Genomic DNA, 24,525 nt, shown 5'->3' on the forward strand with positions numbered 1-24,525 from the left:
CCACCTCCCGTCGCCAGGTGGCGCCGGAGGCACGAGTTCCATTCAAGCGGAAAAGGCCTCAATCGCCGGACATTGGCTGAGGCGGCAGGGGGCGGGGCAGTTCGACCGCACTCAGTTCGCGCATGCGCATTCCTCCTGGGGAAGCATGGGACGCGCCTCCTCGCAGCCCCTCGCTTGGAGCCCAGGTGAGTCAGTGCGCATGCGCACTTGGAACCCCTCCCCCGTTTATTCTCAGGGAGAAGGTTTGGGGCCTCAAGTGAGGGGCGCCCCTTTTTCTGTGAGGGGAAAGAGGGCGGATGCTATGCTCTTGCAAGGCTAGGGACAACTATGGGGCTTTTTACTGTTCCTATTATGATTTCTAAGAAGAATGATTGTTACTCTATTCGTTTCCCTCAAAATTGGGACTCAGAACCAAGCATTACGTACAAAACGCCATTCACATTCTAATTTGTGGCTCTAAGCAGCTCAAGAGCCACGCAATAAACCATACAATTAAAAGCCACACAGAAAGCGCGCATGGAAGACAGAATTAAACCCTCTTTGGAGTGTATTCAAGCCATTCAGTCTCTTTCTGCAGTGCATTGAAACGCTGTGTGAAAGTAAACAGTATGTTGCTCATAAAACATGATCAAAAAACAATTTGGGGAATCAAAACAGCTCCCAGCTTGAAAGAACAATACTAGTTAAAAGCCACACAGAAAGAGCGCATGGAAGACAGAATTAAACTCTTTGCCCTTCATTAAAACAATTCAGTATCTTCAAGACATTATATTAAAACACTGTCTGTTAAAATGAACAGGATATTGCTCATAAAATGCCATTAAACATAAACTTGGGGAGTGAATGTGGGGTGTCCCTCTTTTTTGTTGTCGGTTTGGGAGGGAGAAGAGGACGAACAAAGCTGGGTTTCTTCATATCTTTGCAAGGCTGTCTTTATTATCATTTTTGTTATTGTGTTTATTTGTATCCCGCTTTCCTCAAAACCGAGGATTGAAACAGCAACAATACCATTAAAAACAATATGGAAAATGCCTATTTAGACTCTCCGAAGCATGCTGAAACCATTCAGTCTAATTCATAGAATCATAGAAGAGTTCATAATATTATTATTATTATTTTATGATTATTCGTTTGTACCCCACTTTTCCTCAAAACTGGGACCCAAAACCGTTCACGGCTTCAAAGAACAAGACAGTTAAAACCATACAGAAAGGGCACCTTGAAAATAGAATGGAGCTGTTTGCAGTGTATTGAAACAATTCAGTGTATTGAAGAACTCAGTATATTAAAATAAACAATAGCTAATTCATAAAGTGCCCTGATTCAAGCTGGAGAGTGAATGAGGGTCTGGCAGGAGAAGGGGAGAGAGAGCTCATCATTCGCCAACAGTGAGGAAATCATTAGGCAATGCCCAATACAAGCATTGCTGCAATATGGGTGAGGAGTTGGGTAAACCTTTTGCAATCCTTTGAGAGGTTGGCTCTTGCTCTTACAGCATTATCTCCCTTTTGCTGGGATTGGTTTCTGTTTCTTAGTCTCTGGCAGACCTTGGAAGAAGTTACTTTTGTAGATTATAACATCCAAGGACTGGCCATGCTCTCTGGGGGATTCTGGGAGATGTAGTCTGCAAGACTGAGTTTTGCAGAGTGTTCCTGCTCACAGAACTTTGTTCTTGTTCTTCTATGCTTTCTATTTGGTTCCTACTTATGGTTACTTTATCATGGGATTTTCTTGCCAAGATTTCTTCAGGGGAGGCTTGCCATTGCCTTCCTCTGAGGCTGAGAGCGTTTGACTTGCCCAAGATCACCCAACGAGTTTCCATGGCCAAGTAAGGAATTGGACCCTGGTCTCCAGAGCCATAGTAGCCCAACACTCAAACCAGTTTGCCTTCTTATGTAAAGTTTCTTTAGTCTGCCCACATAAATACAGAATATGTGCCCTGAAGGAGAATCTGGGCTTGGGAGAGCTCTGCATCCCACCACATAATCTATCCTAATCCCAGGTCATGTACCATCCTATCCTGGCTATTCTAGCACTGTGACTCACTCATAATTTTTCACTCTTTCTTGCAAGCTTAATTGATTTGACTAGTTTTGGTTTGGCCAGAGTCTACTGGACATAGGAATGAGAATTATCACAGAATGGTAGAGTTGGAAGAGACCCCAAGGGCCATCCAGTCCAACCCTGTTCTGCCATGCAGGAACTCTCAATCAAAGCATCCCCAACAGATGGCCATCCAGCCTCTGCTTAAAGACCTCCAAGGAGGGAGACTACACCACTCTCTGAGGAAGGAGTGTGTTCCACTGTCAAACAGCCCTTGCTGTCAGGAGGTTCTTCCTAATGATGAGGTGGAATCTCTTTTCCTGGAGCTTGCATCCATTGGGGGTCCTGTTCTCTGGAGCAGCAGAAAACAAGCTTTCTCCTTCCTCAGTTTGACATCCCTTCAGATATTTAAACAGGGCTATATCACCTTTAACCTTCTCTTCTCCAGGCTAAACATCCCCAGCTCCTTAAGTCGCTCTTCATAAGAATTGGTGGAGCCCCACAGTATGCAGTTGTGGCATGAAATGGGTTTAAAAATAAAACTCTTTTTAAGGTTCATGAATGGAGTTCATTGAACTCATTGGTTTATTTTATGACACAGTGCTGGAGCATGATATCTTCTTCCCTTAATGCTATGAATGACCTAAGGAATTGACCTTCCAAATCTGACCATAAGCTCCACCAAGTACCAGAGGTCTATGGTGCGGTTTATTGGGGGGCTTCAAGACAATATGACCATCTCCCCTGACTCCATTTGACCATGTCACCAACCTGCCATCATTCAAAGCGATTCCCTGGAGTTTAAGGTCGGTTTTGGGAGGGCCATGTATGATCATGTTAGTAGGGCCATAATCCTGAATATGAGGCATAGATGAATATGGACCACCATGTATTCTTAGCACTACATTTTACTTATTTGCTTGCTTGTTTATGAATTCATAGCTGTTCTTTTCTGCGTGTTTTCTCCCCATCTTCCAGAATGAGAGAGTGGTGGATTCAAGTGGGGCTGCTGACGGTGCCACTCATTGCTGTCTACCTCCACATCCCGCCCCCAAAGCTCTCCCCAGCGCTGCACTCATGGAGGTCATCAGGAGGTTACTTCACATACATAAACCAGAAAATCTTTTACAGAGGTTTTATTTATTCATTTATTTATTTTGTGAAATGTCCACCTTGCCTTTCTGTTCAATTATTTCTGTTCAGCATTTGAAGCGTCATTTATTATTTTGTGCCTTAAGGCTGCTTCCAACTTAGTGCAACTCTAAGTTTCAGCAAGATTTCTTCAGAAGAAGTTTGCCATTCTCTTCATCTGAGGCTAAGAGAGTGACTTTGTTAGGGTCTCCCTGTGGGTTTCTATGGCCAAGTAGACGTTCAAACCGGAGTCTACCGGAATCCTAGGCTGCATCCACACTGCAAAATTAATGCAGTTTGACACTGCTTTAATTGCCATGGTTCCATGCTGTGAAATTTTGGGATTTGTAGTTTTGTGAGATATTTAGCCTTCTCTGTCAGTTAACTCTGGTGCCACAACAAACTACAAATCGCAGGATTGCATAGAATGGAGCCATGGCAATTAAAGTGGTGTCAAGCTGCATTAATTCTGCACTTGTGGCAGCAGCCTTTTGCCCAACACTTAACACTACACTAGGCTGGCTCCACTTGAAGCATGCTATAATTTTTAAAAAACAAACAAACCACAATCATAAATAATGGTGAAATAATAGTCAAAACCAGACAAACAACATCATCAGTCAATATTGCAAGGAGCCAGGTGAAACCAAACATGTCTGCCCATCTAAAAGCAAGCAGTGTTGCAGACTTCAGGTGCTGCGCCCCCAAAAGACCCTGCCTGGAATGCCAACACACTGCACATCCCACCATGGGAAAGCCAAAGCAAGGTTTCAGGCATGAAATAGAGTTTACTGGGAGGCCTACATTGTAGGAGTCAACAGTGGTCCAAGATCTAAGCAGTGCTAATGGGGCTTCATCCCACCACGCTGAAGTGAGGCTCCTTTATTGGACCACAAGCCTCCAAGGGAGGAACTGATTCCTGAAGATGCATTACATAATCTGATTTAGCATGTCAAGTCAGAACTATGATAGCCATATTTTTATGGCCAGACATTACTGGCTTGGGTGGCGGTGTGATTGGGAAAGAACTGTAACCTTTGTAAGACATCTAAGAGTGCATCTAAACTGTAGAAATAATGCAGTTTGACCTCACTTTAACTGCCATGGCTCCGTCCAAGAGAATTCTGGGATTTGTTTTGTGAGGCACCAACACACTTTGTCAAAGAAGGCTAAACACCTTATAAAACTACAAAATCCCTGGATTCCATAAGATGGAGCGACAGTACTAACAATGGTGTCAAATTGCATTATTTCTACAGTGTAGATGCACCCCAAAATTCCTCTAGCAGCAGAGGACCAGGCCTTTCACCCCTCACAACAGAGTGTTGTTACTCTTTAACATCCTTCCCTAGTTGATGCATGTACTGCTAAGATGGAGACAAAATCTGTACGGTGGCTATGCTTATCTTTTATGGTGTGTAGCCATAAGGGCATGTTATACAAAGGTGCAGTGGGTCCTTCTTGGTATCTGCTGGGGTTTGATTCCAGGACTCCTTGTGGATAACAAAATCCTTTGATGCTCAAGTCCCATTAAATACAATGGCATAATAAAATGATGTCTCTTATATAAAATGGCAAAGTCAAGGCTTGCCTTTTATAATATAGATAGATTATTTTCAAACCATGGATGATTGAATCCATGAATACAGAATCTGTATATATGGAGGGCTGATTGTATATTGTGTTCCCCTGGCTGTTCAGTCCTCACAATTCTGTCTCCCTATTTGTGAGAACAATGAAGATTTTACTGGTTAATACAGTGGATCCTCTACATTCGCTGGGGTTCGGGGTACAGGATCCCCTGACAGTGGAAAAAACACAAATAGAACCACTATTTTTTTAACTTGGGAGAACGCCTCTCTAGGAATCTCTAGGTCCTCCAGTGCAACTCTGTGGTCATCTTCTGGTGGAAGTTGGCTATAGAATCATGCTGGAGGAAATAAAAATGCCTAGAGAAATATTATCTCTAGGAATCTCTCTAGATCCTCTAGCATGTGTTGCACAGGAGGACCTTGAGATTTCTAGAGAGGACATATCAATCAAACTGGCAAATAAATCTGCAAACGTGGAAGGCTGACTGGAATTATAAATTGCAGTTTTATGATGTGTTTATTGTTTGCCTTAATGTCTGTCCTGTTCCTTCTGCTTCTCAGACTCTACAGGTGCTGTTGGCAGTTCAGACGTTGTAGTTCTGTTGCATGGCTTTCCAACCTCTAGTTATGATTGGTATAAGGTGAGGAGACCTAAACATACATTATTTTTCTAGGGTGGGCTGTAGAGGCTTTCCGGTTAATTGACAAGTATTTCCCCCCTTTCTTCCTTCTTAGATTTGGGAGGGCCTGACTCAGCGCTTTCACCGAGTGATTGCTCTTGATTTTGTTGGATTTGGCTTCAGCGACAAACCTGTAAGCATGTCTTCGAAGATTATTTACTGTTCTCCTAAAAAAGGAGGGGACGGAAAGAAGGCCCATTTCAAACATAGCTCAGATCAAGTGTTAAAGCAGGGATGGGCGACTTGTTAGCCTCCAGCTGATGTTCAGTTGCAGCTTGAGTCATCTCTCATCCTTGGTTGTGTTGACCAAGGTGGATGGGCATTGCTGGTCAACAACATCTGGAAGGCTACAAGATGCTCACCCTGCCTATCTCAGGCTATACAAGTTCAAACTGCAGTTGGATCTTGGCATGTTTTGAGTATTTGTTTGTCTAAAAGAAAGTAAATAAGTAAATCAGAAAGTCATTATATGTAGAAAAATACATGGGGTAAGACTTTTTCCTGGCTTGTTATTTTTATGCATTCAGATCTTTTACCTATGGGATCATCTCCTTCTGTATAATCCACCCCATATACTCAGGTCCTTTGGGGGACATTTACTTCAATTGGCTGGAACAAGGTTGGCAACTGTCTCTCAGAGGACTTTTCGTCAGCCACCCTAGACTATGGAATGACTTGCCAGGAGAGATTTGACCGCTAAATAAGCTGTCTTAATTTAAAACAGCATCTGGATCTCAGTCAAGCCTCTCAGCATATGTTGAGCTAACAGGAGTGAAAGAGTGGAAGGATGGGGAATATATGCAAGGAGGAATCATAAAACAGAAAAGAGGGGCACTGAAACAATGGAATTACCCTTGGCCCCACAGATATTTCTCTCTGTTGTTGAGTTGACCCCAACCCATGCCAACACTGTGGATGAGATATCTCCAGGATCCCCTATTCTGCTTAGGTCCTGCAAATTCAGGCCCATGGCCTCCCTGATTAAGTCTATCCACCTGGTGTGCAGTCTTCCTCTCTTTCTACTCCTCTTGTGATATTTTTGCATACACGTTCGACATATAGGGTGGTAGAATGCAGCCTTACCTGACCCCTTTGCCAACTGGGAACCATTCAGTTTCTCAAAATTCTGTTGTAGCAGTAGCTTCTTGTCCTATGTACAGATTTCTCATCATGATTATCAGGATGTGGTGGCATCCCCATGACCTTAAGAGCCATCCATAGCTTTTCATGATCTGTGCAGTCCAAACACTTTGCTATAGTTTATGAAGCAGATGCTGTTTTTTCCTGGAATTCCTTTGTGTGGTCCATTAACCATCGTATGTTTACAATGTAGTCCTGAGTGCCTCTTCCTTTCATAAAACCTGCTTGCACATCTGGGGTGCCTTTCTCCAGTTATGGCTGGAGGCTGTTTTGGAAAATTTTGAGCATAATGTTACTTGCATGGTAAATTAATGCTATGGTCTTATAACTGCTGAAGTCTTTCATCTTTTTTTTTGTGGATGGGGGGTGTATATTTATTGTTTCCAGTCGGTTGGCTGCCATTTTGTTTTCCATATATGTTGACATATTAGCTAGCACTAGAGCTGATTCTGTCTGTATGGATTGCCCTACCCAGTTGTTTTTAAACTATGAATTTTAAATTGGTATATTTTAAATGTTATGTTTGGATTATTTTAATGTGTCCAGTGTGTATTTAAATGGTTTTGCATGTTTTAATTTTAATCTGTGTTGTACCCCACCTTGCGTCTTAGGAAGAGGCAAGTAAGAAATAAAATGCATTATTAGTAGTATTAGGATTATTGGAGTAGATGGAAGCATACAAGGTCCTACTGGCAGCCTGAGTCTTACCATCAGGGTGAAACACTGCCACTTGGATAAATTGGACCTAAATGGCCAAGCGGTAGGTGTATTTTTTGCCACATCTGTGCTTTGCCTTTCCTCTCTACACAGAGGCCCCATCAATATTCCATCTTTGAGCAAGCTAGCATTGTGGAAGCGTTGTTAGATCACCTGGGTCTCCTGAATCAACGGATCAACCTTTTGTCTCATGACTACGGGGACACCGTTGCACAGGAGCTGCTCTACAGGTTACTGGAAGTACTAAAGCTCTGACTTTTCACTGACATTCTTCACCATTTGCTGAATAACCACATTTCTTCCAAGTTCTTGTCATGTTTGTGGTAGGTGCAGTGAGGATATATGTGTTCACGGCTCTGGCAGTTTCATGCAGCATTTGATGTTTGAGCAAAAGTTCATGGGAATGGCAGGTTTGTCTGTTTGCTTGTGCTAGAGCTGCATCTTTGTTATTTTGCATAGCTGTGATGCTTTTGTTAAGCTTTGCTGTATTGCTGCACACTTGTCCCTCCACATTTATTTATTTATTCTTTATTTATGGTATTTATACCCCGCTGGGTTACGGACACAGGACCCCCGTGAATGTGGAATAACAAAAACACTATGTTTTCACCTGGGAGAACACTTCTCTAGGAATCTCTAGGTTCTCCAGTGCAACTCTGTGGTCGGCATCTGCCAGACGTTGACCATAGAATTGCGCCGGAAGAGCTACAAATGCCTAGTGAAGTGTTCTCTCTAGGAATCTCTAGGTCCTTCAGTGCGACGACCTTTGGTTAATGTTGACCATAGAGTGGTGCTGGAAGACCCAGATATTCCTAGAGGGAATCTATTAATAAAATCCATGAATAATCAAATCCTCAAAAGTCAAAGCGGCGAGTGTGGAGGGATGAGTGTATTTCATTTTCTGGGCCAGTTTAGCTGAGCGAGTGGAGTTAGAGTGTGTTTGGAGTTGCAAGCAAAGCTAACTGCTTAGTCCATTAAGGAGAACCCTGTTAGATCAGCATGGAAAAAAGGAACAGGAGAAGACAGTGGTTCCAAAGTAAAGAAGAAAGGGGGAATATAATAATAATAATAATAAATTTTTATTTATATACCGCCCTGTGGCGAACCAATCCGGGCGGTTTACAACATTAAAATAACATAAAGCATAAAAACAATATATTTCCCTCCCCCCTTTGGGGATTGAGAAATTTACTTCGCTTTAGAAAGAATTTTTGTACTTTAATAGAGTTTGTTGTTGTTAATCTTAAATTATAGTGACCCCATGAATGAGAGACCTCCAAGTCACCCTATCAATAGATTAGGCAAAATATCCTCAGTTTGCAGTATTAAGTCACAAACAACTTGAAGGCACACAACAACAGAGAATTATGCCTCTGTTTTAACTGAGAACTGTGACAAGCCCAGCAGCTTCCAGAGATGTGAAATTCTTCCTTTTTCTAGGGTTTTTAAAATGCCTGAGTCTCCAGGGGACACCAGTGTCCTTGGTGGGCTGCCAGTACGTTCCCCTGCATGCTATAGGTTTAAAAGTTATCTCTTGCTTTTTAGCAAGCCTTTTCTTCTCCTCCTCCTGCCTCTTGTGCTGCTGAGTTAGCTTGTAAGGTCGGGTAGTCATTTCAAAATATTGTTTAACAGGTGCAACAGGTCTAGCTGCTCCATCTTGGGATCTGTCAGGTCCATAAAAATGGGATGGGAACCCACATTAACTATTGGCATTATATCTGAACTACATAGATTAGCATCACTTCCCCATTGTTCCTTGTTCAAAATGGGTTTATGTTAGTCCTCCCTTTTCAAACTGAGCTACATAGCATTTGTTCTAGTGAGCCATGAGCCATGAATACAGGAACAACAGGTTTTCCATCTGATGCTCCTGGTAAAAATTATAAGAGTTGTCAATAATAATAATAAATAAATAAAAATTTTATTTCTATCCTGCTTTTTGCCAGGCAATCAAAGCGGCGTACAACAGGTTAAAATACATCTATATATACATAATACCCCCCTTAAAACAAGATTAAACAATGTAAAGTTAAAAACTACATATTAAAACTGACTAAGCTAAATAAAAATCATCATGGGCAGGGTTCACTGGATGGGAAGTCTTATTTGTGGCTGAGCATTTTATTCCGGGAAGGCTTGCCAGAAGAGATCCATCTTGATGGCCTTTTTAAAGCTCTCTAGATTGGTAATTTGACGGATCTTGTCCAGCAGGCCATTCCATAAATTGGGAGCGGCTGCAGAGAATGTCCTCTGGGAGGTCGCTGTCAACCTGGTCTTTAAGGGCTGTAAATAAATTCCTCCCAGAGGACCTGAGTGTATGGGGCGGATTATATGGAAGCAGGCGATCCCTTAGATAGGTTGGGCCCAAGCCATGTAGGGCTTTAAAGGACAGGTAATGGCATTTGGTTTAGAATCTGGAAGCAGCTCATCTCATAGAGATGGATAAGAAAATTGCAACTGGACATTAGATCTACTATTCTGGGTGAGATGAAAGGTTTGTTGTTGTTATCATCAACATCATCATCATTTATTTATTTATTTATATGGCTCCATCAAAATATCAAAGTCAAGCCTGTTAGGGTCTAGATTTAAATCAGCTGAGTAGCAGAAACGTGTCCGTGTCTAATATGCTTCTCTAAGAAATGAGACCAACTCAAAAACAACGCAAGTAGCTATTTGTTTAAATAAAAGTTTACTAATGGCTTTAATCTACGTATACATAGAGGCTATATAAATAAATAATAAATACAACTTTTATTCCGCTTTTTGTTAAAACAAAGCAGCATACAATGTTAAAATAATCCTAATCTAGCTAAGAAATAGTTCAGGTAAAGAAGAAATCTTTATCTCACCATCTTTCCAAAAGGAAGTTGAGAAAGGAGGAAGATGGACAAGGGTAGGAGAAAATCTTTGTGTATGTGTGTGCACTTCCCAAAAGGAGGAGTGACCTGAATCACATGGTTTATTTACCAATTTGCAAAGTTATTGCCCTGTGATTCAGTAGGAGCAGATGGGATGTTTGCAAAAGGGGAATGCAGGGAAATCTATCTATCGAAGGAGGGAAGAGAGAATGCAAAAAAACTTGCAGCAAAAACAGCCAGCCCTGCCAAAGGCATATAGTCTAAAACACACACACACACACACACACACGTGCAAGCCAACATGGTTTGAGCATCGGACTATGACTCTGGAGCCCGGGGTTCGATTACTTGCTCGGCCATGGAAACCCACTGGGTGACCTTGGATGGGTCATACACAGTCAGTCTCAGAAAATCCCATGATAGGGTCACTTTAGGGTTGTCATAAGTCAGAAACAGTGTGAAGGCACACAACAAGATGCACACACATACACACACGCCCCTCACACATGGAAAGAGTAATAGAAATATAAAACTATGCAATGCAATTGTAAAACCAATTATCCAAATACAATATAAAAATGCAATATAATATAAAGCAGACCAATAAATACATATAATAATAATAATAATAATAATATAATGATACATTTTATTTCTTACCCACCTCTCCCTAAGATTTGAGGTGGGGCACATAGATTAAAACACGTAAAGACATTTAAACATTTTACGTTACAACGTATATAACCAACACGTATAAGACTTTAATAATAATAATAATAATAATAATAATATAATACTTATTTTTTTATACTCTGCTCTTCAGCCAAGGCTATCAGAGCGGTTTACAATTTGTTAATTAGACATTAAAAATAAGTTAAAATTCCAAAATGTAATTCTTATGTAGTATGTTCATGTAGTCCACCATTCTGTTTGTAATAGTGGCTAACCAAGGGAATTGGAAGTTGACCAAAAGGATTCAGTGGTGGTAACCCTCCTGTATTGCTTGTCCTCTTAGGTGGTATTGTGTGGTATCCTGCTTCTAAATATAGAGGCAAGACAATTCATGATCCTTGCTAATAACTGTTGAAAGGCCCATCCTCTCTCACATGCCCTTCCATATTGAGCAGTACTTGTACCAGAACTTTGTCTTTTCCCCTGACTTTGTAATTTTTCCCTGCCTGACTTTAGTCTGTTTTTAGATATTCATGCAGTTGTAGACAAATGTGAAGTGCTTGACCTTCCCACAGGTGTCTTGGTCATCTGTTCTGTGTTGTTGTGTTATTTTAGCTTTGCCTTATGCTGTTTTCCATTTTCAGGTACGAACACAATAAAACAGGGTGTGTTCTCATCAATAGTCTGTGTCTGTCAAATGGAGGTAAGGAGTGCTTTTTGGGTAAAAATTCTCACATTTTCTAAATTCCTCTAAACGTAAAAAGAGCCCTGTTGACTCAGACGAAAAGTCCATTCAGTCCAGCATAATGACTGATCCACAAATAATAATTCGTTCACCTCTGGACGCTGTTTGAAGTAGTGGAGAGCCTGAGAAACCTATACGTTGGGTGTGAAGTTGGCAGCTAGTCCCTGTTGTTTATCTTTAATAAGAGCAAAAATAAAGCGAATGTAAAGGGGACAAAAGCAACACCTTTTTACTTTCAGAACTTCCTGAAAGTAAAAAGGTGTCACTTTTGTCCCCTTTACATTCGCTTTATTTTCACGTTATTTCTGTTTTGCAGAAACATCGTGTGAAAAACCTGCATTTGCAGCTTTTTTCTACTTTAAATCTACTTTAAATCCCATTTTTTGAGCAGGATTATTCTAGTGTCATAAGGTCCTAGGTCAGTTTTTGTCTCCTTTAATCTGACTCATGCCAGACTTGAGGTGCCAGGGATGTGACAACCAGTTCACTGCAGAGCAGGTGCTCTACTACTGATCTATGGTCCTTCTTTAGCTTTCAGCCTGAAGATACCTACTTATTCTTGACAGTAAAGTTCCCAGATAAAATTGTTTACATGGTATGGTAAACTGTTGCAGTGAAACTCCCAGTTAAATTCCCTGTCTTTATGTTTCATTTGAAAATCATTTCCAGGTATTTTCCCAGAAACTCACCATCCACTGTTCATTCAGAAGGTGAGTGACCTTATTCTTTTGCTCACTTATCAAAAGAACATACAGTGGGCCCTTGGCATCCCCTGGGTTTTAGTTCCAAGAACCCTGGGTACCAAAATCCCTGGGTGCACAAATCCTGTTAAGTGCACTGGCATAGTGAAATTGTGTTCTTTATATAAAATGGCAAAATTGAAGTTTGCTTTTTGGAATTTATTTTTTTATATATATATTTTCAAGTCGTGGATGGTTGAATCTGTGGATAAAGAATCTATGCAAACAGAGGACTGACTATATTACATTGAGAGAGCCAGAGTGGTGTAGTGGTTTGAGTGATGGACTGTGACTTTGGAAACCAGTGTGTGAGTCACTGCTTGGCCATGGAAATGCACTTGTTCACCATGGGCAAGTTACACACTCTCAGCCTCAGAGAGGGGCAAAGGCATTCTCCCTCTGAACAAATCTTCCCCAAAAAACAAAACAAAAAAACCCTGTGATGGGGTTGCCATAAGTCGGAAATGACTTGAAAGCAGCCAACATCAATCATGAGAACAAAACTGTCCTAACAGAGTTGTGAATATATATTCTTACCTTTTTGTTGGTAAATAGAAAAATAGATCAAGCTCTGTCTGTACTGTGTCTGCAGACTCAGCTACAGAACTGATTTGTCATTACCCTTTTTTTCTTGTTTTGAAGATTCTCAAAGATGGTGGCCTGCTTTCACCAATCATTACCCGGCTATCAAACTATTTCTTCTTTACCAGAGGGTGAGTTGGCATTTTGCACTCCTACGTTCCTGAATGGCATGCTTAAAATCAGGGAGGGACAACTGTGGAAGGCTAGGGGGCCACATTAGCCCCCTAGGAGACCTCTGAGTGTCTCACCTGCTGTTGCAGAACCCTCCTTCCTCATGCCTCTAGTGTTATGGGGGCATTTTCACCATGTTTTGGGTTACAAACAGGGCCTGTCCTGGGCCTAAATAAGGGGGAGGGGCTGGAACACAGAATGTGGTGGAAATACACCCATACCCCAGTGGACATTTTGAAGGATATAGGGGCAAACAGTATATTGGAAAGACATTTGCAAAAATAGTTTTTAACCACTGGGGGCTTCCAAAAATGGTGGAAATCCCCCTCCATCCCTCCTCAGGTGCATTTGGGGGCATTCTGGAGCAACAATAAAAATATTTTTTGAACCTGAGGGGTTGCATCTGACTTTTGAGCCACACTTTGTCAATCTCGGCTTTAAAATATGTTATTGCAGACCTCTACAAAGCAAGGGGGAAAATGGATGCCTTCCAATTTGGCTGTATATATTTGCAGCTAGCCTCATGGGAGCTGAATAGATGCCCTCCTTTGGTGATCTTGTCCTCTCTTTTTTGGAAACTTCCCAGGCTTGCTGCAGTCTTCGGTCCATACACTCAGCCTTCAGATGCTGAATTTTGGGACATATGGACGGCAGTTCGAACAAATGATGGCAATCTTGTGATTGACAGGTATGGCCACCAGATCACCGATGTAAAATTAACAGACATACAGGTGCTTTGAGATCTGAATTGCTGTGAAGCTAGGAACTTGTTTCTCTAATACACACACACACACACACACAATTTTAAAACCATAGACCTATATAGAAGGGAATACACATTACAAAAGAAAAACAGTATGCCGCATTCAGACCTAAACTAATCTGACTAATTTAACAGCTGGCAACTTAAAAGGAGGGAGTAATCATCATGTTCCATGGATCTGCCTTGGTCCATGGTGCAGAAGCGGTTTTTTTTTAAATAAAGGACCACTCAGTGGACGACCAAAAAGGCAAACAAATGGGATCTTGAAGCCTGAACTCTCCCTGGAAGCCAGGATGATGAACCTGAGGCTGTCGTACTTTGGTCACAGCATGACTTACTAAAAAAGACAATTATGCTAGGAAAGGTAGAGGGCAGTAGAAAGAGAGGAAGCCTGCATGCCAAATGGTTAGACTCAATCAGATAAATCACGGGCATGAATGTGAAGGACCCATACAGAGCAATGGAGGATAGGGGGTCCTGGAGATGTCTCATCCACAGGGTTGCCATGCATCTGGGCCAACTCAAGGGCAATTAACAACATGCAACACCACTCAGTAGGTAGATCTGTTTAATCCATTTAATCCGCCTCTGTAAAAAGGTGAGTTCTTGAAGTACTGAGTTTCAAGTCAGGAAACAAGCCATTCACATCTAAAGAAAAGAGCAATCGGGTAAAGTGTGAACTCAGAACTCCACATACATGAGTTCCATGGTTTTATAATCCCATGGGCATGGCCAGACTGCTATGATTGCCTTGTGTACCTCAGTGACCATCTAAAGTTGATTTTGCAAACATGAGGATTCTGTGTGATACAAAAGTTGGCTACTTTTAAAATAACCTTTAAACGGGTAGCAGTGGCAGTTCCAACTTTTTCAGGCTTCTTTGGGGAAAACATGCTAAGAGGAAGATTTGGAAAAGTTTTTTATTTTGGACTGTAGTTTACAGAATTCTTCAGCCAACATGGCTGACTAGCATATCCAGGAAGCTGCCGTTCAGAAAGTAACTTTCGCTCAGTCAGGCATCATGAAGCCACTGCAACCTGTTTAACTGTCTATACGGCAAAGTACTTGTGGTCCCTTAAATATTTAAGACAAGTCTGGCCAGCTGGGCTGACTTAGCAAACATTTTTACAAAGAGTGTTTAAACATTTGATGAACAGAATATTGAATATATTTTTAAAAAGTCTAAGTGTTGCAGGAATATAGATTTCAAGACCAGTTTTTAATTACTGGTTTGTCTTCATATGTACACACACCTACTTTACAAACTCTAACTGGTTTGAAGTCAAAGGCTTTCATGGCTGGCATCCATAATTTTTTGTGGGTTTTCAGGCTATGTGGCCATGTTCTAGAAGAATTTCTTCCTGATGTTTCACCAGCCACAGATGCTGGCGAAACATCAGGAAGAAACTCTTCTAGAACATGGCCACATAGCCTGAAAAAAACCACAAAAACTATCTTAACTGGTTTAATTATTATTGCTTCATGTGATAGTGAGTTCCATGTTTCTTCACCTTGTATTTTGAGTAAATCTTGTTACTCAGCTTGCAGTACAGTCCTGGGTGTGTGTCTCCTCGCTTGAACCTAAGCAAAGTTATTACCTTTAAAGCCCTACATGGTTTGAGTTCAGGTTACCTACCTCCGGTATAATCCGCCCCATACACTCAGGTCTAGGTTGGCAACTGTCAGCCAAGGGACATTTTTATCTGCCACCCCTCAACTATGGAATGACCTGCCGGGAGAGATTCAACAGCTGAATACGCTGTCTAAATTTAAAAGACCATTAAAGACCAGTCTCTTCTGACAGGCGTAACCGGATGATTTTTAAGCTGTATATTTTAAATTACGGACTGTTTTAATATGTATGTGTCTTGTTTATTCTTTTAATTTGATGTGTGTTTTTATTTATTCATTTATTAGAGTACTTATACCCCGCCCTTCAGCCCTAAAGGCTATCAGAGCGGCTTACAATTATTATTTTTAATTAGACAGTTTTACTGGATGTTGTGTATTTGTTGGTCCGTTGTTGTTCCCTGCCTTCATCAATGGGGAGAGGAGAGAATAATAATAATAATAATAATAATAATAATAATAATAATAATAATAATAATAATAGGGATAGGCTTGTAGTTTATTTTTGCTGCTAATATTTTCTTTTTATTTATTTATTTTATTCATATGCCATCTTTCTCCTAGAGTGGGACCCAACATGACTTACAGTAAGGAACCAATCAAAATCCATAGTGCAAGTGCAATTTTTAAAACAATTAAAATGTCACAATTTTAAATACTATAGCATCATTTAAAAACATACAAAAGCTAAGAAATAAATAAAACACACACTCTATTTTTTAAAAAAGTCTCTGTGACATGATAGCATATATAAATCCTGTTGAAACAACAAAAGGAAAGCAGGGAAGGGGCAAGCTAGTCACTTGCAGAAAGGGGTTCCAGAAGTTGGGAGCAGCCACCAAGAAGGACCTGTCTCTCGTGTCCTTGCCAAGTGAGCCTGTGATGGTGGCAGGACCTAGAGTCTTCCCCTGGTATGTGCTTTAGGCTTTTGATCCGTTATGTGTAAGGGGTATTGAGAGGTTTTGTGCTGTTTCTCTTGGAGAGGATATGTCGAAGTAAACATGACACCTGTCTTGGGGGGGAATGTCATGTTCCTCCTTCACAGAAGGTGTTAAGACTCTGATAGCTTCTGAGCTGGATTTCTCTAGACTGGGTCCTCCTTTCAGAGCAGTGGAAAAAATCTGGCACACCTGAGCTATCCTGTTTCTGCAATCAGACTCTTCCTTTGTGTTTCAGGCTGCCAGTAAGCAGCTCTGCTGGTTTCTGCTACCATTACCTGGAATAACCTGGAGTGGTGCATTCAGTGAAAGGATCCGGTGAAAAGGCAGCCCTGGGAGAGCATTGAAAAAAATCTACCAAATACCACCCCCAAATACAGGGAGCCTTCAAGATGAACTACAGCTCTTTCTCCTCTTCCATAGGACTCTGATTTTTCCCACTTACCTGACCCCAAAGCTTTGCATAATAGGGGTTTGCTGTTCACTTTCCAGGGTGTAGATGATTTTTTAAATTCTTCGGCAGTTAATACAGCTCAGAAGCTGACCACATAATCGGTATATGTTGGTCCCAGGTTTGATCCCCAGCCTCTTTAAAACAGAGCTAAGAAGGACCCCTGGAGAGCTACTGCCAGGCATGAATCCAGTGGTGTTCACTGCAGTTCACAAAAGTTTATGCCAGATAAAACTAGTTAACTTTTACAGTGCCACAAGATACACTGCTATTTTGGCCTGATCACATTGTTGTTGCTCACTTTCAAGTAGTTTCCATCTTAAGTTGATTTGAAAGCAAACCTATCATGGAGATTTCTTGACAAGATGTTTTTGATTCTTTTCATGATTTGGCCAAAGTACGACAGCCAGAGTTTAGTCATTTTGGCTTCTAGGAAGAGTTCAGGCTTGATTTGCTCTAGGACTCATTTGTCTTTTTAGCACTCCATGGCATCCATAGAACTCTTCTCCAGAGTTGCTTAATGCCTTTTAAATGGAGGGTCTACTTCTCCTAATGTTTAGTAGCTAAACTAATGTTTAGTTGTGCAACCTCTAGCTCCCAAATTTCTTTACCATAGGCTCTAGTGACTAGGGATGCAGGGAGTGACAGTCCAACAATATCTGGGGAGTCATACAGTTGTCATCTCTGAGCTGCTGGTAATTTATTTTCCATGTGAAAAATTTCCCCAAATGTACAACTAACATGTGCAGAGCACACATTGACATGGCTTAGGTTATATAACAGCCTGGTGCTCCCTAGATGTAAGAGTCTGTAGCTCCCATCAGCACAGCCAGCATGGCCAGTGGTCAGATGATGGGAGTTCTAGTGTGAAAAAATTGGTAGAGAAAGTTGTGTGACAGCCTGTGACCCACAGGCCACCAGTTTTTTTAAAAGAATTTGCATCAGTTTCCCAGTAATATTTCCCCCCAGGACTGGCCACAAATGTGGGTGTTTACCTCTTTCATTCCTAGTTCCTCCCAGCCCCAAAACTTCGGGGGGGGGGGCGATGTCCAAAAATTTGCCAAAATGGTGCCTGGAATGGATGCAGCCTCACTTCTGCTACACAAAATGGTGTAGAAAACTGAAGGAGAGCAAGAGAGGACTGGTCTTCACAACTTGGCAATCCCCCCCGCCCCCGGTTGTCTGGAATAGGACAGTATTGATGCTCTGTATGGCCACAACCTCAAGGAAAAAAGGACTTTGAGAACTTGGATGAACCTGAAGCACACATAAGGCATTCTTCATTTTAGATTCTTGTGAAAGATGAGAATCCTAGGCTGACTGAGGCATCTGTCTTGGACTCTAAATGTGTTTTAATGGCTGGACTTGCTTCCTCAGTATTTTACAGTACATCAACCAACGGATGAAGCACAGAGACCGCTGGGTTGGAGCTCTGCAATCCACATCTGTTCCCTGTGAGTTGGAGATGGCTCCCTTGTCAGTTGGACTATGAGGGAGCCTTGATTGTATGGAAGACCATACAGCCTTGCAGTTGTGGTGTGTGGGGATAACTTTGGAACCAGTGGTTTGGAAAGGAGAAAGGATTCTGCATTTTACAAAAGCATTTATAACTGTTCTTCCTCCTCCCTTACAGTGCATCTGATCTATGGGCCACTGGACCCTGTGAATCCGTATCCAGAGTTTCTGCAGCTCTACAAGTAAGCCTGTGGTGGCCATCAGGTCACCCTAACATCTCAGGTCATCACAAACAAATGCTACTTTATCTTGTTCTTTACTCATCTGAAGCAAGACAACTATTTGAGCATCATGTAAATATTCCTGATGTAGTTTCCCCCTCCTTCCCTTTAACAGTTCATCAGACACATCTTGCCTTTTCACTTCATTGAATGCTAAGGATAAATACAGTGACTCTTTAATTCCTGTCTGCTAGAAAAAAACATAGCCTTGTCACTCTGTGCTAACATTTCATTGAAGGAAAATAACATTTTAACTCTGTTTTTACCCTGATGCTTTTTTGCTAGGAACACCCCAGGCCTGATCCAGACGCATTTAACTAGGAGAGGAGTTTGGAAATATTCTTGTATTGCAACTCCTAGACCTAGAATGTCCCAGCCAGCGTGGCTGAAACTTTTCATAGTGCTAAAATGCACAAGTTCTTGCCAGCCTGTCATACATGACCTCCTCCTTTTATAAGAAAATATATTACATTATATTATATTGTAATATATTATAATAAGACAGTTTCAGAAGTTTGTTCTTCATGAGATGATTCAGATAGAGAAATAGCATCTACTGTAAATTCAAACAGAGGGCAAAATGTATTTTCCTCCTGTCTAAAAAATGCTCTCTGCTTATGAGAAGCTGGAGTGCCAGAATTTTCTTTTGGCTTATCTGTTGCTTTTCCAGACAGAAACTTTCTCACAGGCAATGTTCAACCTGAGTTCGGTCCAGGAAAGGCTGTACCCTTTGCTATTCCTGTTTTTTAAAGAGAGGGTTGTTTTAAACAAGAATGGTAGTTCTGGCTACCAAATATATGGGCTAGAGGTTGTTCTTGCGTCTGAAGAAGTAGACCAAAACTATGAAAGCTTATGCTACAAATTATTTTGTTTAGTTAGTCTCAAGTGCTACAAGATCCCTCTGCATACTGATAATCCAGACTAACACAACATATGTACCATGTTTTCCAAGCCCCACAAAACAGTGATACCTTTATGGGACCAACCAAAATGCACAAAATGTATGTTGCAAGCTTTCAAAGCGCCACAGGCTTCTTCATCAGGCACAGGTGTTAAAAATCATATAGGAGAAGAAAGAAAGAAAAGATAATGTTAGTCACAGGCCTCATTTTGTTAAAATGTTTCTGGTGTAGTTTTTGATCTCAGTTAAGATGGTATGGAGTGATATCCATACATGCGTATCCAACACAGCTATGTCTCTGAATTCCTTTATCCCTGTGAGAGTTGTGAGGAGTTCTGAGACGTGTCCCTTCTCTTTCAATAGGGAAGTGCTTCCAATGTCAACGGTGTCTGTTCTGGATGACCACATCAGCCACTATCCCCAGCTGGAGGATCCTCTGGGTTTCTTGAATGCTTACTTGAACTTCATCAACTCTTTCTGAGCCAGCATCAGGATGGGGGCAAATAAGAACTCCATCTCAGAGACATTTTTCTTTGGTTTTTTACATTGAATAGGGCTAGACTGTGGACTTGGAATTGCTGGGAAAAACTGCTCCATGCAGCGTGCGAGAAATGACTGCAGCTTCTCCTTTGGTTAGCAAACCTATGGAATATTAGTAAGCAGTTCTTTGTTGGGAAGAGAAGAGGAAGTGGCTTGTCAGCAAGGTCAGCCACTGCTCCTTTGCACCATTGCTCAAAATGAGGATAGGGCTGGGGCTAACTTGGGCTCTGATTTGCCTTTAATTTGTCCTGCCCTTAAAGGAGAGGAAGGGAAGAGATATCTATTATAATCTGCCAGGGAGAAATCTTCCTTGCATGGGTTATTCTGTTTTTTCTCTCCCTGTCCCTTTGAAGGAACAGCGGGCATGCTGTGGGCATGTATCCTTGGTGCTAGTCACTTCTCCCATTTGGTCCCTGCAGGGCATGACGTGGCCTTGCAGATTTTTAAGGACTTGCCTGACTGATGTGGTGGCAGGCTGTAGTGGAGCTGAGGTTCGGATAGGGGGGGGAAAGCCCCTTGAGTGCAGAGCTTTACTCAAAATGCACTAGGGCTGCTGCATACCAATGCACAGGAGAGAAAGTCTGTATATCCTCAAATGATACTTAACTGCAAGGATGGGAATCATGAAGGCTTCCAACTGTTGCATTGCAACTCCCAGCATTCCCTACCATTGGCTGTGCTTCCTAGGGCTTCTGGAAGTTGCAGCCCAACAACAACTGGAGGGCTTCATCATTCCCACTGCTGCCTTAACTGGACACCCAGAGGCTTCCATCCAAAGAATGAAGAGAAACCAAGTTTTCCCATAGTCCTGGGTGGGAGAGGAGACCCCCTTCAGATTTCTTCCTAAGAGGGATGGAAGTCTAAGCAGGCAGACCTTAAAGCCAGCTTTGGGCTGATATTTTTTCAGGGGTCGGTGTACCTCGGTGTTGTTTTCCCCCTTGGAGGGGAAACATCTCAGAAGTACTGTCTGGCCACTGAGAAAACCAGGGCTCACTGTGAAAAAATACCCCTTTAAAGCAAAAAGCAGAACCATCGAGAGGCATGCTTGCACATATATAGAGAGATCCAGTTTCCTTCCACCCCACCTTCTCCTGCTAAAGGATTCGGTAGAAGGTGATGTGAAGGGTCTGTTCTAGGTCTTTGTAACCCAACCATGTTCTCTGTAAGCTCCTAGCATAGTAATTTAGTAGTTTCCCAACAGAACTGCTAGTTTAAATTGGCTGGATATTCCTCCCTACCAGAAAGGAGGAATATAGGAAAGGAGACAGGACATGCCTTAGCAAATGTGCCTCACTCTGTCCTTAGTTTAAGTGTGAAGATGGGTAAAGGAACCCTAGGATGGATTTCCTCCCTGACAGTCTATCTTAACCTTCCCTTAGAAGGAAACTGAGAAAGAAACCAGGTCTCTACAGCTGAAGGCTTTCAGCTCTACCTTTTCTGTGCTTATGTCTGTTTCTGCATGAGCCATTTCAGGAAACTGGTAGGCTGCCAGGTGGAGAGACTTGGTGTACAGTAGAGAAGTCTTGGTTTAATACCTTCACTAACTCAAGCAGACACAACAGATTCCAACGTGAGGCACATCTTGTCTTAAGAGACAACACAAAGATGTTCTGTCAGCTATCACATCTCACCCTGTTCTTGGTTATCAGTCTGAGAACAAAAATGGAATTTGTGCTCTGTGTTCAGGCTTCAGCAGATGGCAAACACTTTGCATGAAGGACAGCAGCGAACCAATGAAACAAATGAGGATGGTCAGTTTTAAAGGCAGACTTTCTTGTATGTGAATGCTTTGGGGCTGATTTGCAGGAGGACTGAGGGGCGGGGGCGCGTTTCAGCTGGCAAGTTTGCTTAGAGAACAGCAAGGTTAGGGACTTGCATTGGCCTTTCAGGATGTTAAGAGCACCACAATTCATCACCTTTTGGCCCATTATGGGCTTTTTTTAGATAGAAGAGAAAACCTTTTCCCCCCAATAGGAAGTGCCCTGGAAGTCATAGTCTCTTGTCACTTCTTTTTTGGGGGGTAAGGCTCTCTCCTATAGTTAAAATGACCCAGAGAGGGGTCAATTTAAAAATAAGTAAATAGATCTGGGGTCTTGGAGAGCCTCATGCAAACTGTACTTTCCTCATCCTGGCCCACACTGTGCAGATAGCAAGCAATAAACTTGGGATCAAAGTTGGTGCTGAAGGACATTTTTTCCTGCCCTGTTAGTACAATTTACTATCATCCATAAAAGGTGGCAATGAATTGGGGACCCTGGATGCGTGTTTTGTGTTTTCTTTAAAAGAAAGAAATCTCATCTTCCAAGTGCATTGGCTATGCAGATTTTTCAAGCAGGAAAGACACATGTTTATAGAAAAAGAGAAACTCTGGCAAATTTAGCCCACTTAACTTGTCATCTCTACCTATTTTAAGACCTGATACAGAAGAAATTAAACAGGGCTGTGAGCAGTCTACTTGGCATAAGAATAAAAGGGGGCAGGCAAGCCTGCAGAAATTTGGGACTTAGTGAGGCATCCTTTGCTCCCACCCTTTTCTAAGGTTCAGCTTGACAAAGTTGTTGTAACCCTAAAAGTGGTAGCAATAGCTCTTCAAATCCAGTCAAACTCTCAGGACCCCTCGTTTTTTCAAACCCTATGCTGCAAGGAAAGGGACTAGAGACATATGGAAGGAGGTCTGGTAGTGCACAACCTGTGGGACCTCCAGAACAAGTCAGACAACTACCTCCTGCCTAAATAGGATGATTCATCAATGCATCCTTCAAGAGAGTTGCTATTCACCTGGGCAGTGCAAAGCGGCATCTCAGTATCAAGTGGGTGGTAAGCTGCAAATGATGCCTAGTGAGGAGGTGAGGAGGGGGAAACCCCATAACATTTTGGACAGTGATTCCCAACCTTTTCTATGCCCCACATGCTTAATGTTTGCACTCCCTAGAAAATTAATAACATGTTTGAAGATTAAAAAGTCTAATGTTTAAATTGCGGACAGAACCACATACAATAATGCAGGTAAACAAATTGAACTTCATAAAGCACATGCTTTTAACTCTGTAGAGCATAAAAGGCCAGTCTAAACTGAGCAAGTAACTATTGTAAATAGTAAAATTCTGTCCTTTTGATTAAATAATGAGAAGACTATCTATGCAACACAGCCACTTACTATCATTTCCCAAGGACACAAACCACTCTTTGCCACACATCCCTTGGGGTCTGGGTACCACAGGCTGGGAACCCCTGATTTTGTGGAATTATAGTGTTTGCTATAGTTACACTCTGCATTCCAACTTGCTTTCCTTCACAAGGCTGATCTGAGGCTAAACTGCTGCTTTAAGCACACAAGGGAAGATGAAATATTACATTGTTTTTTCCTCATTTCCCAAATCTTCCTTGTAACACTGGTGTCCAAAGCAGCCCTCAAGAAAGCGTAGCTGTTCTTGTAGTGTTATGGTGTTGCCCACCCTCCTTTGCTGTTATGAGAAGCCAACCTGCAACCTTGTCACAGGAGAAAGGGCAGTGTGAAATAGAGCAGTGTTGTTCAGGCAGCCACAACAGAAAGTGTTAACAGAAATCAGACCACACTTGAGACACAGACATCAGTGGTAGACTATCCCATTTTATTTTCTGCTAATAAAAATCCATTTGTGAAAAGTTTGGCTCTTTTTAAAAAAAGAATTCTTCTACCCACTGCCCTGGTTCTAACAGCAGCACAGAGACAATAATTTATACAGGAATGATGAAGAAGAGCTGGGATGGTGGTGATTATAGTCCCGGCTCTGATGGCACAGAAGAGACGAGGCAGGGGTTACTCCCTGTTGCCCCACACAAAGACCACGGGTCAAGAGCTGGGGGGGAAATACCAAAACATGCAGAACTGTAGATCCCTGGAGTGCCTTCCGAGTGGGTTCTAGTTTGCACTGTTGTGGCTTTTAGCCAACAGAAGCCAAGATGACATCCACAGGTGTTTCCACGATACTGCGGACTGTCACCTGCATAGTCACGCCATCCGCCAGGGCCAGCCTTGCTCTCACCAGGACGTCTAAGCCGCCTCTGTACACACCTGGACAGAAACAAGAGAAGTGACCACAGCAGCTCAGAATTGTTTTAGAGAACTTTGGGACACACTACAGAAATAATCCAATTTGAGACTGCTTTACTGCCTGGTTTAGTGATAAGAAATTCTGGGAATTGTAGTTTTGCTGGGGCACTAGAGCTTTCTGACAGAGAAAGTTAAATATCTCTCAAACACTACAGTTCCCAGAATTCCCTAGCAATGAGCCAGAGCAGTTAAAGTGGTCTCAAACTGGATTACTTCTGCAGTGTGTTTTGGCCCTTTGTCAACTAAATTAGTCCTAACCATTAAGGATGTCTGTCCTTTCATCACTCAAGGGCTTTAGGAACAACATTTGGAGAGATGCAATCCCTTAGACACAGACGATGTAGCTGGATGATTGTAAAAAGAGACCTTAAGCTCTATGCTTTGGGATATCTGTCACTGG

The 24,525-nt window shown here is 41.9% G+C and overlaps 2 protein-coding genes across 6 annotated transcripts in view; one reads left to right on the forward strand and one right to left on the reverse strand.

Annotated features, from left to right (window-relative positions):
* The first annotated feature begins 138 nt into the window (after positions 1–138).
* Positions 139–23,644, forward strand: LOC149311584 (mesoderm-specific transcript homolog protein-like). Of its 4 annotated transcripts, none has more exons than XM_089527435.1 (12): positions 139–185; positions 3,022–3,176; positions 5,328–5,407; positions 5,502–5,579; positions 7,397–7,533; positions 11,481–11,539; positions 12,251–12,291; positions 12,964–13,034; positions 13,661–13,762; positions 18,233–18,309; positions 18,489–18,552; positions 19,856–23,644. In XM_089527435.1, the coding sequence occupies exons 2-12, from the start codon at positions 3,023–3,025 to the stop codon at positions 19,971–19,973; spliced, it is 981 nt and encodes a 326-aa protein (XP_089383561.1). In that variant the 5' UTR covers positions 139–185; position 3,022; the 3' UTR covers positions 19,974–23,644. The 4 variants fall into 4 exon arrangements, 3 of the variants coding, with proteins under 3 accessions (XP_089383561.1, XP_089383560.1, XP_089383562.1); XR_016281467.1 differs by lacking the exon at positions 139–185 and adding an exon at positions 493–1,437 and having other exon boundaries at positions 18,233–18,391; positions 19,856–19,874; XM_089527434.1 differs by lacking the exon at positions 139–185 and adding an exon at positions 493–1,437.
* Positions 23,623–24,525, reverse strand: part of LOC149311585 (coatomer subunit gamma-2) — a 35,191-nt gene continuing 34,288 nt past the window's right edge. For both annotated transcript variants that reach the window (XM_089527432.1, XM_089527433.1), the window contains one exon: positions 23,623–24,086. In XM_089527432.1, coding sequence (XP_089383558.1) covers positions 23,956–24,086 — 131 coding nt within the window. In that variant the 3' untranslated portion in view covers positions 23,623–23,955. The remainder of the gene's footprint in view (positions 24,087–24,525) is intronic.

This window comes from Sceloporus occidentalis, unplaced genomic scaffold (assembly GCF_023333645.1).
Source record: "Sceloporus occidentalis isolate IW3139 unplaced genomic scaffold, rSceOcc1.0.p SCAF_5, whole genome shotgun sequence".
NCBI lineage: Eukaryota > Metazoa > Chordata > Lepidosauria > Squamata > Phrynosomatidae > Sceloporus > Sceloporus occidentalis.